The sequence below is a fragment of the Salvia splendens genome, chromosome 5 (assembly GCF_004379255.2).
Source record: "Salvia splendens isolate huo1 chromosome 5, SspV2, whole genome shotgun sequence".
Classification (NCBI taxonomy): Eukaryota; Viridiplantae; Streptophyta; class Magnoliopsida; order Lamiales; family Lamiaceae; genus Salvia; species Salvia splendens.
The window spans coordinates 42,946,271-42,962,178 of NC_056036.1; the positions used below are offsets into that span (position 1 = coordinate 42,946,271).

The 15,908-nt window shown below is 40.9% G+C and overlaps 2 protein-coding genes and 1 pseudogene across 3 annotated transcripts; all 3 read left to right on the plus strand.

Moving 5' to 3' along the window:
- The first annotated feature begins 346 nt into the window (after window positions 1–346).
- Window positions 347–2,644, plus strand: LOC121804327. The gene is made up of 5 exons (XM_042203816.1): window positions 347–583; window positions 643–805; window positions 1,930–1,950; window positions 2,056–2,088; window positions 2,182–2,644. Exons 1-5 carry the CDS (start codon window positions 347–349, stop codon window positions 2,349–2,351), a joined length of 624 nt encoding a protein of 207 aa, XP_042059750.1. The 3' UTR covers window positions 2,352–2,644.
- A 1,489-nt stretch (window positions 2,645–4,133) lies between these two features.
- LOC121804328 lies at window positions 4,134–6,135 on the plus strand (annotated as a pseudogene).
- A 2,594-nt stretch (window positions 6,136–8,729) lies between these two features.
- On the plus strand, window positions 8,730–14,344 carry LOC121802002 (probable protein phosphatase 2C 76). Of its 2 annotated transcripts, none has more exons than XM_042201517.1 (9): window positions 8,730–9,149; window positions 10,223–10,476; window positions 11,086–11,213; window positions 11,606–11,704; window positions 12,500–12,658; window positions 12,781–12,867; window positions 13,219–13,310; window positions 13,522–13,596; window positions 13,947–14,344. In XM_042201517.1, the coding sequence occupies exons 2-9, from the start codon at window positions 10,223–10,225 to the stop codon at window positions 14,196–14,198; spliced, it is 1,146 nt and encodes a 381-aa protein (XP_042057451.1). In that variant the 5' UTR covers window positions 8,730–9,149; the 3' UTR covers window positions 14,199–14,344. The 2 variants fall into 2 exon arrangements, with proteins under 2 accessions (XP_042057451.1, XP_042057450.1); XM_042201516.1 differs by having other exon boundaries at window positions 8,731–9,149; window positions 10,177–10,476.
- The last annotated feature ends 1,564 nt before the right edge of the window (window positions 14,345–15,908 follow it).

A 15,908-nucleotide genomic window follows, 5' to 3' on the forward strand; every position in this document is an offset into this window, starting at 1 on the left:
TTTCTATTGTAATTTCTAGATATAAATCCTTGATCAATTAGGAGTAACAAATAAAGGAGAAACTAGCTATGGTTTAAGTTATAGAAGTAGAAGATAAATTTATAAATTCTCAAATTTAACTGGTACTCCCTATGTTATGTGGTAGTGGAAACGTTTCTTTTTGGCACGCGATTTAAGAAATGTGTTAACTGAGTTAAGTTAAGAAAGAATAAAGTCGTTACTAAAAGAAAGAAAAATGTGCTGACTTTTACTATAAAAGAAAATGACTTCACTACTATGCAACGGGCTAAATGGTAAAATGACTCCACTAGGAGAGAATATTATTTTAATAAATGTCTACCATTACATGTCTCATTTTATGGATCAAAATAATATTCTGTTGTCGGATATATTCAGTGGCTTCTTCGATTTCAACATTCCTGTGTCGTTTATGTACTGTCTCTCTCCTGTGGATTCCCCCAATAATGCTGAGGGGCCTTTCTGTGGGAATATGAGTGAGATTTTCTCTAATTCTTCTAGAATTTATAGTTATCTTATGTTGGGAAAGGATGTTAAGGTGTCGGATGTGGAGGAGGGGTGCTCGGTTTATAGGGTGGTTTGGACTTCTGGGCTTAGGGGTGTGAGGGGGGTGATTCTTTGAAGGGGATTTATGATGATTTGGGGTATGGGGTGGAGCTTTCGTGGTATCATGCTCACTGCGGGGACTGTGAGAGGAGTGACGGGTATTGCGGCCTGGAGGGGAGTCGGATCACGTGCAAACACTACTGCAAGGAGGATACACCTATCTCCCAACTGAGTTTCAAATGTGAGTCACATCTTTTGGTTGAGGTTATAACTACTGTCTTGATCTTGTTTTGTGTGTTGATTTGCTTCGAGATTGTTGGTATGGTTACACTAGGAACCATTGTAAGTCGCGTCGTTTGCTTAGCTTATAACTGTCGCGATCTTGTTTTGTGTATTGCTTCACTTAATTTGAGATTGTTGGAATAGTTAACTTTTTCTTAGGTTAAACTGTCCCAATCTTGTTTTGTGTATTGATTCACTTTGAGATTGTTGGAATAGTAACACTAAGTAGCATTATGAGTCACATCTTTTTTGTTGATTCACTATGATATTGTTGACATTAGGTAGCATTGCTATGAATCGTGCATTAGAATCTACAGTCTCTATGTAAATCTGTTGAGATTGTTGGGGTAGAAACCCTAGGTAGCATTGCAAGTCTCATCTCTTGTTAGTTATAACTGTCTCAATCATGTTTTATGTAATGATTCACTTTGAGATTGTTGTAATAGCCACACTTAGGTAGCATTTAAGTCACATTTTTTGCTTAGCTTGCAAGTTGTAACTGTCAAAATCTTGTTTTGTTTATTGATTCAATTCGAGATTTGTTTGAATAGCCACGTTTAGGCAGCATTGCAAGTCGTCTTTTACTTAGCTTGTAAATGTCCAATCTGGATTTTGTATATTGCTTCACTTTGAGATTGTTGGAATAGTAACACTAGTTAGCATTGTTATGAACGATCACTAGAATCAGCATTGTATAAATCTGGCGGGATCAAGAAGTTATCAAAAAATTTATTTAAAACTTTTAGTTCAAGGGGACACGTAGAATCTCTTCATCAACTGATTCAATGAAATATCTCGGAGTCACATCTTTTGCTTAGCTTATATTGTCCCAGTCTTGTTTTGCGTATTGATTCGCTTCGAGATTGTTGGAGTGGTAACACTACGTAGCATGGGTAAGTCGCGTCTTTTGCTTAGCTTGCAACTGTCCCAATCTTGTTTTGTATATTGATTCACTTTGATATTGCTCGTGTTTCGTATTTTTCGCTGCCTAATTCAACTTTGATGATCTTTTAGCTAAGTGCTTGATTTTCTCATTTACCGACTTCTTGTTATGCTGACGTTGCTTTCACTTGAACAATGCAGGTAAAATCAACTACTGGGGAAGTGAGTACTCTTCCATCTTCTCAAACCTTCATTGTGTTTCTGATATTTTCCTTTGATTTTTTCCCACATGGATGTCTCTTCTAACATGTTTACCTGTTCTGACAGTTATTGTCGGGTTTTACGCATTGATTGCATTTGGTAAGATCACAACCTTCATTCGATTAACTTTTCAATATTGTGTGAAATGCTAGTGTTATCAAGTTTAATTGTTCGTTGTTCATGACTATACAGGTGCACTTGTTGCTCTGAGATTCGTGATAGGATTCCCGATCCTGGCCGGGCTAGTGGTGCGCAGATGGAGGAGGCGGCATCTAGCAATGGACGAAACCATCGAAGAATTTTTGCAGGGTCAGAACAACTTCACCCCTATAAAGTACACTGTTAAGGACCTAAATCCCTAACGATCCGATAAAACGGACAATAACGAGATAAAGATAATCCGGCGCCCGTGAGGGTCGGCGGAGATAAAGATCTGGGCGGCTGTGCGCGGGTTCCAACCCGTCGGGCAACGGCTACAGATCAGATATACGTTCCGGCTGTGCGCGGAGACCTTCCGTCGGGCAGCAGGTAGCGTAAGGAATTAGGGATTCAAAGAATCACACGTGGACTTGGTCAAAATAATATTGTATTTCATTGAATGGATATTATGGAAGACTCCACACATATTTATAATATGTGTGGATACAAAAAAGATATGCTAAATCCCTATAATATCTAAACAAAATAATAAAAGAAGATATGATAAATCCTTATGATATCTAAACAAAATAATTATAATAGAAGAGAGTTAGGATCGTATCAACTCCCCCACGGTTGAAATCCACCTTGTCCTCAAGGTAGGAACCATAAAACCACGAAGAGAGTTGAAAGTAGAAGCTCTGGCGAGGTATCTCCTCTTGGATCAAACGCCCACCGAATAGTTGTGCGTCTCCCTTCATCATTTCCACCCAAAATCACCAATAGAGAACCGTGTTGGGTATAAGATATGGTGGACACCCCCGCCATATTGTTGTCGTGACAATTCAACGCAAAAATGAAAAGTTTTGCCACACCTCCATGAATGCTCAAACACGGCGTGTCATTTCCCGGAGGAATCAACCTTGCATCGGCGGCGAGCGACGGTAATCTAGGATTCATACTTGTAACATTACTGACATTCAAATCCACATAGACACAAACAAGTGCTTGCGAACCGGAGTGAGCATCACCTGTCTTACCCAATTCTTCTACTTTTAATTTAAGCTCATCCTCAAACAACCTTCGCTTCTCTTCCATTTCCTCTTGATTGTCCTGTTTTTTCATATCCAATCCAGCCTCGATGCCATCAACAAGGCTCTGATTCTCCATGCTCTCTCTCTTGTTCGGCTTCTCACTCAACACACTGAAATCTTTTTCTTTCTGCTCTAAACTAGATCGAAGGGCTTCGGTTTTATTTCCTTTCTCCAGCAAAGTCGCTACATCATCTTTCATCTCCAATTCCTTATGTGTTGGAACACTAATATCATCAATCTTCTCGTCATATGCCCCGACAAGCACTTGCAGCGGCGTATTGTTGGTCTTGATGATCTCTTCCAGGGACTCGTCATTTGGTACAACAAGATTAGCACTCCCATTGTGAGCAACGTTGTCGGGAACATCCTCAGCTAGATTATCGTCATCAATATTCTCCTCAAACAATGCATTCACGCAGGCGAGAAGGGCGGCTTGCTCCAATCTATAACTACTAACTTCTCGTTGAAATCACTTACGGCAGCTAGTTGGGCCGGGCAAGGCGAACGAACCTTGAGACTGGGGGCGGTGACCCAACGATCGGTCGCGCGGTGGTGGCTGGTACATAGGCTGTGTGTGCAACTCTTCCGGTGAATCCCAACAGGTAGACGAGTGCGTAGGTTGGTCAGAAGTTTGACTGGTCACCAGCGTGGGCTGACTGTATAGGTCCCGCGGTGGCTGTTCGGTGGAGTAGCTGGGCCGGTGGGAGGGGGGCTGGACTCGCAGCGCTCTCACCTCCTCCTGAGGGTGAGGTCGATCCCTGCACGTCTCCGAGCGTCGGGGCCGGTCAAAAGGCAGGTAGCCGCGGTCCTGCTGTTGCGCCGGTGGACAGCGGCGATTGGTTCGATGTCTGGGCGGATTCCAGTAACTCGGTGGACGCGGCGGTGGCTGATCATAATCCGAGTATCCCTGCGATGCCCGGTGAGGCGGTGGTTCCCAACAAGAGGGCTGCCGCGTCGGTGGAGGGTCATAGGGATCGAAATCCTGGAGTTGGTATCTCGGTCGTGGGCGACGATCAGGTGGATCCAAGTGGTGTGAGACGTAGGGTGATTCTGGATCAGGCCACGACGGTGAACGGAGTACTTCCACCTTGCTGCTCGGAGGGTCCCAACAGGTTACACTGCGAGGTTGGGCCAGCTGGTAGGGACGGAATGGTTGTGTGGCCTGAGAGACGTCGTATTGATGACGGCGATAGCCGACGTAGTCGTATGACATGTCGACGGACTGAAGTGTGGCTGTGGTGGATAATGAGCGTCTGACTTTGACGCGGCACGCGGGAATCTTTCCCGTCGGGCGTTGCAGAAGTAGAGTTGTCCGGGGCTAGAGCTCGGCGGACAGGCGGGACTCGGCAACCAAAGCAGTTGCTATGCGAGGAACGTTTTCCGTCGGGCAGCGGTGTAGCTTCGGTTCGAGATGGTGGGAGGGTGAGATCACGATGAAAGCACCAGTTGTTAAGGACCTAAATCCCTAACGATCCGATAAAACGGACAATAACGAGATAAAGATAATCCGGCGCCCGTGAGGGTCGGTGGAGATAAAGATCTGGGCGGCTGTGCGCGGGTTCCAACCCGTCGGGCAACGGCTACAGATCAGATATACATTCCGGCTGTGCGTGGAGACCTTCCGTCGGGCAGCAGGTAGCGTAAGGAATTAGGGATTCAAAGAATCACACGTGGACTTGGCCAAAATAATATTGTATTTCATTGAATGAATATTATGGAAGACTCCACACATATTTATAATATGTGTGGATACAAAAAAGATATGCTAAATCCCTATAATATCTAAACAAAATAATAAAAGAAGATATGCTAAATCCCTATGATATCTAAACAAAATAATTATAATAGAAGAGAGTTAGGATCGTATCATACACCTACTCCGAGATCAAGAAGATGACTAACAATTTCAACCAGAGATTGGGCGAATGAGCCTACGGAACTGTGTACAAAGGGAAGCTTCGAAGTGACCCGTACGTTGCAGTGAAGATCATGGGGCAGTCTATGCCCAACGAGCAAGAGTTCATCAGTGAGGTCGGCACAATTGGCCGGATCCACCATGTCAACGTGGTGCAGCTCATCGGCTTCTCAGTCGAGGGCTCAAAGTGCGCCTTGGTTTACGAGTATCTGCCAAACGGCTCCCTGGATAGGTACATTTTCAACCAGCAAGGTCTGGAGGTGACCGCGCTGAGGTATGAGAAGATGTTTGAAATCACGCTCGGGGTGGCCCGTGGGATCGACTACCTGCACCGTGGCTGCGAAATGCAAATCTTGCATTTCGATATCAAGCCTCATAATATTTTGCTCGACAACAAGGAGGGGCACGATGGGGTATATGGCGCCGGAGATGTTCTACAAGAACGTCGGGGGAGTCTCCTACAAGGCGGATGTGTACAGTTTCGGGATGTTGCTGATGGAGATGGCGGGGCGGAGGAAGAATGTGAACCCCTTCGCGGAGGAGGAAGGGCAAATTTACTTCCCGTCGTGGGTGTACGAGCAGCTTAGCAGTGGGAAGGAAGTCGAGGTGAAGGATGCGACGGACGAGGAGAGGAGGATGGTGAAGAAGATGGTGATCGTGGCGTTGTGGTGTATACAGATGAAGCCTAGTGATCGGCCTCCGATGAATAAACTGGTCAAGATGCTAGAGTCCGATGCCGAGCTGCAGCTGCCGCCGAAGCCTTTCATGGCTCCGCGGGAGATCGCAGACGATCATGGAACGAGGGGAACTCATTCGTTGTAGGAAACGAAACTCGTGAGATCGGAGTCGTTGTTGGTATCATGTTATAGAATGTTCAAATGTATGTGACATGTTAATAGAAGCTCTTTGTGCATAGATCAGTTTAATGACAAGAATTATAACACATGTAAATCTTTTTTTTTTCTCTTCGGAATATGTAAATGTTACTATTTGTGTACAGAGAGGGGCTTAGGGTTCAATTTCCACCATCTTTTAATTTAGATATAAATTCTTTTATATTTGTTAAATTCTGGTTTTATGTATATAGCTTTAAATTTGGATTGTAAATTGCTGAATTATTGATTAGGTTTGATTTTCAAATTTCTGAAGGTGATATAATTTGATAATTTATTTATGTGGCACTATCTGATAGGAGTAATCTAAATAATGTTATATTGTAAGTAACAAAATGAGATGTATTATAATAAATTTAATAATCGTGTTTATTAAATTATAATTCATACTTGTCTATTCCATAAGAATATGGACTTTGGAATGATACGAGTTTTAATGAAAAATTGGTAAAGTATAAGAGTATCCACGTGTTGACACTTTCACCCGCCCCGCCACTTTTTTTGTCCACAATCACTTCTGATTTGTCTACATCCACAAAAAAAAAGTTTCCACAGCAATAGTGGACACTTTTTTTAGCCACATTTCACTTTATTTTATTGATATATTTTAATTCAATGAAGATAAAATTATTGGACTATACATAATTAGAAAAAAATGACTAATTAAATAAATTAAAATTGAAAACTAAATTTTCGTCGTATTAAAGTAAGGGGAAAATTATACAACAAAAATTTCATCTATGGAAAATCACACATGTTCTTCACGCTGCGCCCCCTCCCCTACGTGCCCAGACCTCTTCAATCAAATCGGACTGGAGTTGGGTATGTGTTGTGCTCCTGCGCATATCAGTGAAACGTTGGAGCAGATATCCATTACTACGTGGTACACCCATCTTCCAGTGCCCAACGCTCTGCAGCAAATCCTTCATCTTCTATTATCATATTATGCAATATGATACATGCTAACATGATATTCGCGACATCATCTTCGTGCCAGGCACCGTATAATGGCCCATCGTGCTTGGAGCACACCAAAAGCTCGCTCAACATCCTTCCTAGCAGCCTCTTGTTTTCGCGTAAAATATTATTTCTTCGGTCCAACCGGTTGGCGAACTGTCTAGACGAATACGGGCCAACGAGGGTATATCCCATCTGCCAAATAGTACTCATGTGGTACTGCGTTCCGTTGGCTACGAATCTGATTTCTGGACCCTCCCCCGACACTCTTCATTGAAGAGATGCGATGCCTGCAGAACGTTGATGTCGTTGTTCGAATCTGCAACACCGAAATACGCATGCCAGATCCGCAAACGGTAGTCAGCAACGGCTTCCACAATCGTCGATGAATGTTTGCTTTTGAAACCCGTAGTGAACTGGCCTTTCCACGCCACCGGGCAGTTTTTTCACTCCCAATGCATGCAATCCGATGCTGCCTATCATCCCCGGGAAACCGTGCACCGAACCGTGCATATCTAGCAGTCTCTGGCACTCATCAGAGGTTGTCTTTCGTAGGAACTTCGGACCAAAGATTTCCCGGATGCCCTTACAAAACTGCTGGAGCACCTCTAGGCTAGTCGTCTCACCCATATGTAGGTATTCGTCGAACATATCAGCCGGTCCGACATAGGCAAGCTGCCTAATTGCAGCGGTGCATTTCTGAAAAGTAGACAGCCTGATCCGGCCAGTGCAATCACTTCGGAGGGTGAAGCACCTGTACCGCGCCGCCAATGTCGTCGCTATATAGGTGAAGAGCTGTTGCGACATTCTGAAACGCCGATGGAAAATCTCTGGTGGGTAACGGGGGTTATCGACAAAGTAGTCTGCCATCAGCCGCTAGTGCGCTCCGGTATGGTCTCGTGGGATTGTCCGACGATGATGAATAGCACGAGGGAGCGCCGCCTCCGCCAATTCCGCCGCTAGCGCCGCATCCTCCTCGTCGGCTTCCCTCTGCACCTCTTGAATAAGAGAATCCCACGCGTCATTCCACAAATCATCCATTTTTTAATAGCAATAGAATCCACAAATTTTAGAGAGACAAAGTAGGAATAAAGAGTTGGAATGGTGTGAAAATAATGAAGGGAATGGGGTGTATTTATAAGCAATTAAAATAAATTTTAAAAATAAATGAAAAAAATATATGTTCACCGCCGCAGCGCGCCGGCCGCGCAGTAGACCGCCGCGCCGCGTCCTCGCCGAATACTTGGCGATTGCCTTTCCGCCCCCTCCCATCCGTCCACGCCGGGGCGGACGTGTCCGCCACTATACATCACCGCTGCTGCAGCGACTCCGGGGCGGCCAGCGCGCCGCCCCTATGGTGGATGCCCTAAGATACGTGGCTAAGGAAAAGAGATTGGAATGTTGCTAAATAATTGAGGTCACCTTATAAAAGAGAAAACTTGCAAAAAAAATGGAAATAGACTAATTTTGTGGAACCAACTAAAACAAACTATTTTATAGATTTTTTTTTATAAATAGAGGCAATATTAAGAAAGAATGTGATTGAAGAGTGAAAATGAGGGAGAAAAAAATGTTGGAAGATACTATAAATATATGCAATTATTTAATTTAGTATTAATGACAGATTATTTAAATTATCAATCCATCTCGAATAATATGATTCAATAATGTATCTGCATAATATTTTTTGGCAAAGACAATATTCACGTTAATTTAAAACTCAGATATAATGATTCTGCCACGTCACCTTCACTCTCTCGGTGACAACTTTCTCCCTCTCTTCCTCTCTTTCTACCATCCGCCAATCCACAACAAAATTCATTTTCATCCGCTCCACTAGCAACAGTGCTACTGCTACCAATAAATCAATCTGTCTAGGGTTTCCTGATCCCGAGACCGATGTTTCCGTTATCATCACGAGCTTGGATTTTTTCTTTTTACTAGTTTTCGTTAAAAAATGGATACCGATTCCCTTTTCTGAATGATGCAGCCAGGATCTTCGGCGATCTTATATTTGATCCGATTCATTGTTCCATTTGAAACCGATTGATCTGTTATTCGTTGATTGATTACTCATAAAGCGTGATATTCAATAAGTGAAATGCTCGTGGATCTGCATCTCGGCGTGTGACTTTGCAGCTCGACGAATCGACTATTTTTAGTGTAAGAGCTGCTATTTCTTTTAAATCTCTTTTATATGTAAGCTCTATTCGGAGCTGATTCCTTGCAGCTTTTTGTAGTACTGTGGAAACTGAACACTGTTTAAGATTGTTAGTGAAAAAAATGGAATGCTTATAGTTTGAAGGTGACTTGTTTGTCTAATTAATGAAGAATGCAAGTAAATTGAGATTTCATCTTGTCAAAGTCGGTTCATTAACTGCAAATGCGTGTAGTTTTCTAATTGTTGAATCCCATGATATGAGCTTATTTCTAAAGTAAGAGCATCTCCAATGCACGGATGTCCCACTCGGACATCCACTAGGACTTCCCAAAAACACCTCCTGCTACGTCACTAGGACTTCCCATCCCACTGCCACGTCACTAGGACTTCCCCTGCACAATCCGCCCTTTCCATCGCCCTTCCCACTAAGACTTCCCGCAATTAAAAAAAATCACAATTATTTAATTACGTAATGGAATTGTAATTTTGACACGGAATACAGAAAAATTACATAATAAAAAAGAAAATTACATAATAAAAAATTACATAATAAAAGAAAAAAACGTCCGACCCGGACGTCCGACCCATACCACAATGGCGGACGTCCGCCCGCCCGTCGCGCGGACGTCCGAGGACATGCGACGTCCATACGGGACATCCGTATCCGAGTGCCTTCGTTACAATGGCGGACGTCCCGGTCGCCCGTCGCGGATGTCCGACCGGACGTCCGCCATTGGAGATGCTCTAATTACTCAACGGCAAAAGCTTTGCTGTGTGTATGTTCAAAAATGTTTTTGCCAAATTGAAAGAAAGAGATGAATGCTTATGGTTTTAGCTAATCGATATCAACTTGATTTGATGGTTTACAAAATTAGTTCATTCTGTCACCATTCATCGCTCTGTAGTAGTGTTGATGAAATGTATACATAATCCCTACTTAAATGTATAATAGCGATACAATGAAGCTGATTCATTCTCTCTAGCAGTATCTCTTTTTACTGTTCTTTTTCTTTTTTGTGTATTTTGCAGTATTGGATTATTAGATTCAATTTTGAGATCAAGGCATCTGCTTTAGATGTTATGCAACAGAGTTTTGAGTGCTGTAAATCTTTGGGCGGGACATATCAGGAGACAAACTGAGGTCGCGCGGTTAAGATATATCTGTGGAGGTTTAAATACCACTGACCTCTGCCCTTATTTGTCGAACTATAAGCTTGGAAGAACAAGAACAATGATGGTGGATTGTGGAGAAACTGCTAGAGGACCTCCGGTTGATGCTTTACCTGAGAAGGATGGCGGTGGTGGCTATGCTAGTGGCGGATGGAGCAGGTGATTGGATTTTGAGTTTAATAACTTTTGTTGGTATATCTTTCGTAATTATCTCACGTGGAAAACACTGCTGCATATATTAGTTAATTTTGAATGTGATGCATGCAATAATTTAGTTAGGTTCCTTTTATAGTCTTAACTTGTGCATTCAGTTGTCCTGGACACGTGCTTCTTTTGCACCATGATATATATGAAGTAGTGAATGAATATGTTATATATTGCCATGTTTTTTTCATCTTTCGTTTCAGATCAAACAATCAGTTGTCCTTGCATGTTCTTTAACTTCATATCTACATTGACTGGCTAAATTTCTTTTGATGCTTTAATTGGCGTGTCATGCAAATGAAATTTACCCATTTCCTTCTAAAGTTGTCAACCAGAAAATGAGTATTCAGCTAACCCTCTTCTTTCTTGTCCCCAAGATTAAAATTCTTCTGGTTTGTAGCCTAGGTAATTATTTTTACGTCTTTTCTCCTGTTTGTGTAACGTGCAAAACTTCATGAATTAGTTTTTTCTGTCTGCTAATCTACTTGTTTCTGCTCATAGCTTAAAATTCTTCTGATGTGAAATGATTGAAGGCATACTCACATCTAATTTCTTGATTAACAGTGAAGATGGGAGATTAAGCTGTGGATATGCCAGCTTTAGAGGAAAAAGGGCTAGCATGGAGGACTTCTATGACATTAAGGCTACCAAGATTGATGGGCAGTCAGTCTCCCTCTTTGGGATATTTGATGGTCAACTCTTATTCTATAAGAATTATAGTACTTTTTTCCTAAAATTTTGTATTAATTGACAAAGGAATAGGGTACCTGCTGGAGGGAGCAAATCGTAATCTAAGTTGCACATCTAAAGAGATGACTGCTTATAAAATTGTCCGTCTATGAATGAATTCTAATAAGGAATATAAGTATTTTCCAATTGTTCGTGTATAAATGAAATAATGAATTATAAAATGTTTGTTTAACATAATTAAATTCTCAGATTTGACTGCATGACCTCAACGTTTATTGTACAAAGGATGACTTGTAATGTTTGTACCTAACTATTACTCCTATTTCTCTGTTCATCTGAATATACTTTAAATTGTTTGAGAATATTACTCTTAAATTGATATGGGGCATGGCAGGTCATGGTGGCTCTCGCGCTGCTGAATTTCTGAAGGAACATCTCTTTGGGAATCTAATGAAACATCGAGAATTTATTACGAACACAAAAAAGGCTATAAGTAAGTTGAGGCACACAATATAAGTCATTTTGTATAACCAAATTTTGATCTTCGATTGCATGAAAGGTTTGTTTTTCCTTTCTCCTTTGGGTGAACACCAGACTTTGTTGGTAATCTAGGATACTTTGGTAAACACTAATCAGAATCCATGCTTTAACGAATTGAAATATTTTCTGCCTTGTTTCGGCTACGCAAGAGATCAGCTGCCTCACTTAGAACTTGCCTCGACTCTATGCAAATTATTATGCTCCTATATTCTATATTGTTACCTTTCAATGGTATAATTTCTTCCCTGCATCTCAAGCTCTTCATGTGTGATGCAACATTGAGTATAAATCTAGCCATTTATTTAGGTGATAAAGTGAACTAACTTATCTCTTTTAGATTCTTAAGTGGCACCTGATAATAATTAGTGAAGATTCTAGCTAGCTTGAAGTTCAAATTAGACTTTGTACTTGTTATTTTTGTTATCAGATAACATATGAATTATGGGTAATGAAGTATTTATGCAGAGCATCATTCGGAACGTGATAGTGATAATCTGTTTCAAATGCCTCTAAATTTCATAACCCTTGCAAACTTTTGGGTACTTGATTTCTGGGGACATTGTGTATTCTTATGTTCACTATATCTGATCTTTTAGAACTGTTATATCTATGCTGCTGTCATGTTTGACTAAATTAGCTTTGTTGCATGGTAAGAAATCCTTTTATCTTAGAAAAAGATTAGGTGTAGTGGTTGTCTGTTGATAACACGTGTCTTGTAATTTACCTAATAACAATTACAAAAACACAGGTAAAACATATCGGAAGACCGACAAAGACTTTCTGGATTCTGAAAAGGAGACATTCCGAGATGATGGCTCAACAGCTTCAACAGCAGTTCTGGTAGGCAACCACCTTTATGTTGCAAATGTTGGAGACTCTCGAACTATTATATCAAAGGCTGGAAAAGGTACTACATGATCTCATATTATCTTTTAAAGTTAAACTATCTCAGAATTTGGCCATTTGATACTTCAATAAAATATTGACGTCATAACTCTCTCATCTAATTTTCTTCTCCATGTTTGACAGCAATTCCACTCTCAGATGACCACAAACCCAATAGAAGCGATGAGAGGAGAAGAATTGAAAATGCTGGAGGCGTTGTAATGTGGGCAGGTTTGGTGATCTTTCATCATACAAGACTCTTGTGCTTCTCATGCAACTGTAGCAAGAAGCATTGTCCTCTTGAGAATGGTGTCCTTTCGCTTTTGTAAATGAAATCCTTTCCATGCTGATATTCACTGGAGGGATCTAATTAATGGTCCTTTTTCTGCTTTCCATATTCTGTCAGCTGGGTTGCTGATTATCATAGGTTGCAAGAAAGGACCGATTATTTGCATCAATAATATTCTTGAGTGTTCATGCGTTTCTGATAAAATGTTTATCTTGTTCCGTTCTAGCTGTTGACAGGTATAATTTTATGCTCAAAGTCACACTGGAATGAACTTTTATAAATGCTTGTGTTAGGTACTTGGAGGGTCGGAGGTGTCTTGGCCATGTCTCGTGCTTTCGGAAACCGCATGCTGAAACAATTCGTTATAGCTGAGCCTGAGATTCAGGTACTTGTAATTCTGTACTAATGTTTTGACACGTTAGATTTTGCTGGTAAAGGATTAGCCTGAGAGTTGAGCTCTCATAAGTTGCATCGATAGTCTAAAAATAAAATGTGCTCTAAATTACGATGTAATCGAGTGTTAGTACTTATGGTTGGGCAACTTTAGTTCCGGTTCTTGGTTCAAAACGCGTCATTTTATCATTTTACTGCTACAGGACCTGGAAGTTGATCAAGATCTTGAATTGCTTGTGCTTGCCAGTGATGGACTTTGGGATGTTGTACCCAACGAGGTAATTATTTTCACACATAATTTATCAGCAATTTTCATACATTCGCTACCCAACATTGAGTTTCTTAGAATGAAAACCTTCATATCTTGTTTATTATGCATAAAACTGGTCACATGACTCCTCACGTCACAGACATTTCAGATAAAGTATAAATTTTGAGTGATAGCCGAAGCAGCTCGTATTCAGAAGTATTTCGGTAGATGGTCCATCAAATGCTAGTCGAAATTGAATGTGTTTGTTTAGTTTGAGTTTAGCATTTGATGCTCTAGGATTTTGTAATATTAGTTGAGATAATTAGTTATATACCGTAGAAATAATGCCAAAGGCACTGGGTGTACATCGTTTTTCAGGATGCTGTTTCGATAGCCCAAGCAGAAGAAGAGCCAGTGGCAGCTGCGCGGAAACTGACAGAGACCGCCTTCACTCGTGGTAGTGCAGACAATATCACTTGTATCGTTGTCAAGTTCCAACACGAGGAAGCGGGCCCCAACCAAGACGCTGAAGCTGAAGTTGAAGTTGAAACCCAGACAACGACAAGCAGAACCGGAGAATCGGAGCCAGCTTCAAAAGAAGAAGAGCCTCAGAAAACTCATAACTGCTGATCACTTGTTGACTGGCTGGTAGTGATTCGTTCATTCATTGGTTTGTAAGTTGTGTTCTTTTATACTCCTTTTTGAAATAAATTGATTCACTCAGTTTTAAACTAATCTGAATCTTTTGGTTGGTAATGGTAATAAACTTATAATGATATTTCGATAGCGGAGCATTAGGGTGCATCCTTAATTAAAGTCACAATGTACTTCCAATCTCGTGCTGCCACGTAGTACGTAATATACAACATTGTAAACACAAACATGTAATATACATTTGTGGAAGTTGTAGATGGATTTTTGCATATTGCATTTTAGTTATAGATAAATTGCATTTCATATTGTCGAGTTTTGCATTATAAACATAAATTGCTGAAGGTAACGGTTTTAAGAGTGTATTGTGCACTTGATATATCACAAACCCCTACTGGATCACGAGAATTAAAAGCACTCAAGTACTAACTAACTACTAGACCTAAGAAACAAGAAAAACACGTACGCATGCATGATTCGAGAGATGACTTAACTAAGGAAATTTTATCAAAACTATCAGGTCAAGTAAAAAAGTTTCCTAAAACGGTTAGACAAAAGAGCATGAGAAAGCAGTGGGACAGATTCCCGATTTAGCTACTGCGACAGGTAAAGCTGCAAAAGCAAACAAACAATGGATCTGGATCTAACTACCAACGATCTTCATCTTCTTCAGCAAATAAACATGAACATGAACGAAACAAAGCATAAAAAACAGAGCAAACTCAGATCGAACATCAAACATTATGATTAAGCAGAAAACTATCTGATCTAAGCTACCAGGTCGAGTAAATCGAAAGCAACAGACATAGCCATGCAGATCCAACAAGTACGTATTAGATTCATCTCTCCAAACCACAATCCACTCCAGATCCAATCGATCCAAACTCAACAACACCCAGATCCATATCCATCCACTCGGATTCAAACAATTCCATAACTAACCAACTCAGATTCAATCAATCTCAACTCCAATTCAACCGTCAATTGCGAAAAGCATCCAAAATCAGTAAAACTCACATCAAATATTAGAAACCAAAGTAAAACAGAAAATAGAAATTGCCATAGCTACGGAAATAAGATCCAGAACACAAAACCATTCGCCGAGCTCCCGACAAGGAAGTTCACGGCGAGAATAAAACGACAGAAAATAAAAACAGATTGTATCTTTGCCCTCGTGAGGACGGTGTTACACCACAAAAACTAACTATCGCCAAGCCTGTCCAGAATTTCCCATCGGTGCCAAGTGCGTGTGTGAAGTGAGCTAGGACTAGAGAATGAAACTAAGGAGACTAAGAATGAGAGATAAAAAGTGATAAAAAGATTCTGATCTTCAAAAGGGGTCGTCCCTTTATATAGGCATGGATCCCTAGGGCACTCATTCTTCATAATTTGTCTTTTTTGCCCTTGATCCTTATACTTGCTCCTTACTCCATTTTTTGTATTATGCCAGCATTTCTTTTCATTTCCTCAGTCTGGTAAATTGTTGGCGTTTTTCACTTCATTTTCCTCTGCCCATGGTAATTTGTATGCGCTTCCTAGATTCAACAGATTTTACACGCACCTGAACTTACAACACTTATTAGTTCACTGAATTTACAAAATTTAACCCCATAACTAATGCATGAAACGAGCCTTATCAATTGCCTATAATCAAAATGAGTATATATAAAAGCAATTCGTCTATGTCTG

Coding starts and splice junctions, on each gene's coding strand:
- LOC121804327 (XM_042203816.1), top strand. CDS start 347: ATGTCTCATTTTATGGATCAAAATAATATTCTGTTGTCGGATATATTC. Junction 806..1,929: donor CTCCCAACTGAGTTTCAAAT/GTGAGTCACATC, acceptor TGAACAATGCAG/GTAAAATCAACTACTGGGGA. Junction 1,951..2,055: donor TAAAATCAACTACTGGGGAA/GTGAGTACTCTT, acceptor CTGTTCTGACAG/TTATTGTCGGGTTTTACGCA.
- LOC121802002 (XM_042201517.1), top strand. CDS start 10,223: ATGTTATGCAACAGAGTTTTGAGTGCTGTAAATCTTTGGGCGGGACAT. Junction 12,659..12,780: donor TATATCAAAGGCTGGAAAAG/GTACTACATGAT, acceptor CATGTTTGACAG/CAATTCCACTCTCAGATGAC. Junction 13,597..13,946: donor GGGATGTTGTACCCAACGAG/GTAATTATTTTC, acceptor ATCGTTTTTCAG/GATGCTGTTTCGATAGCCCA.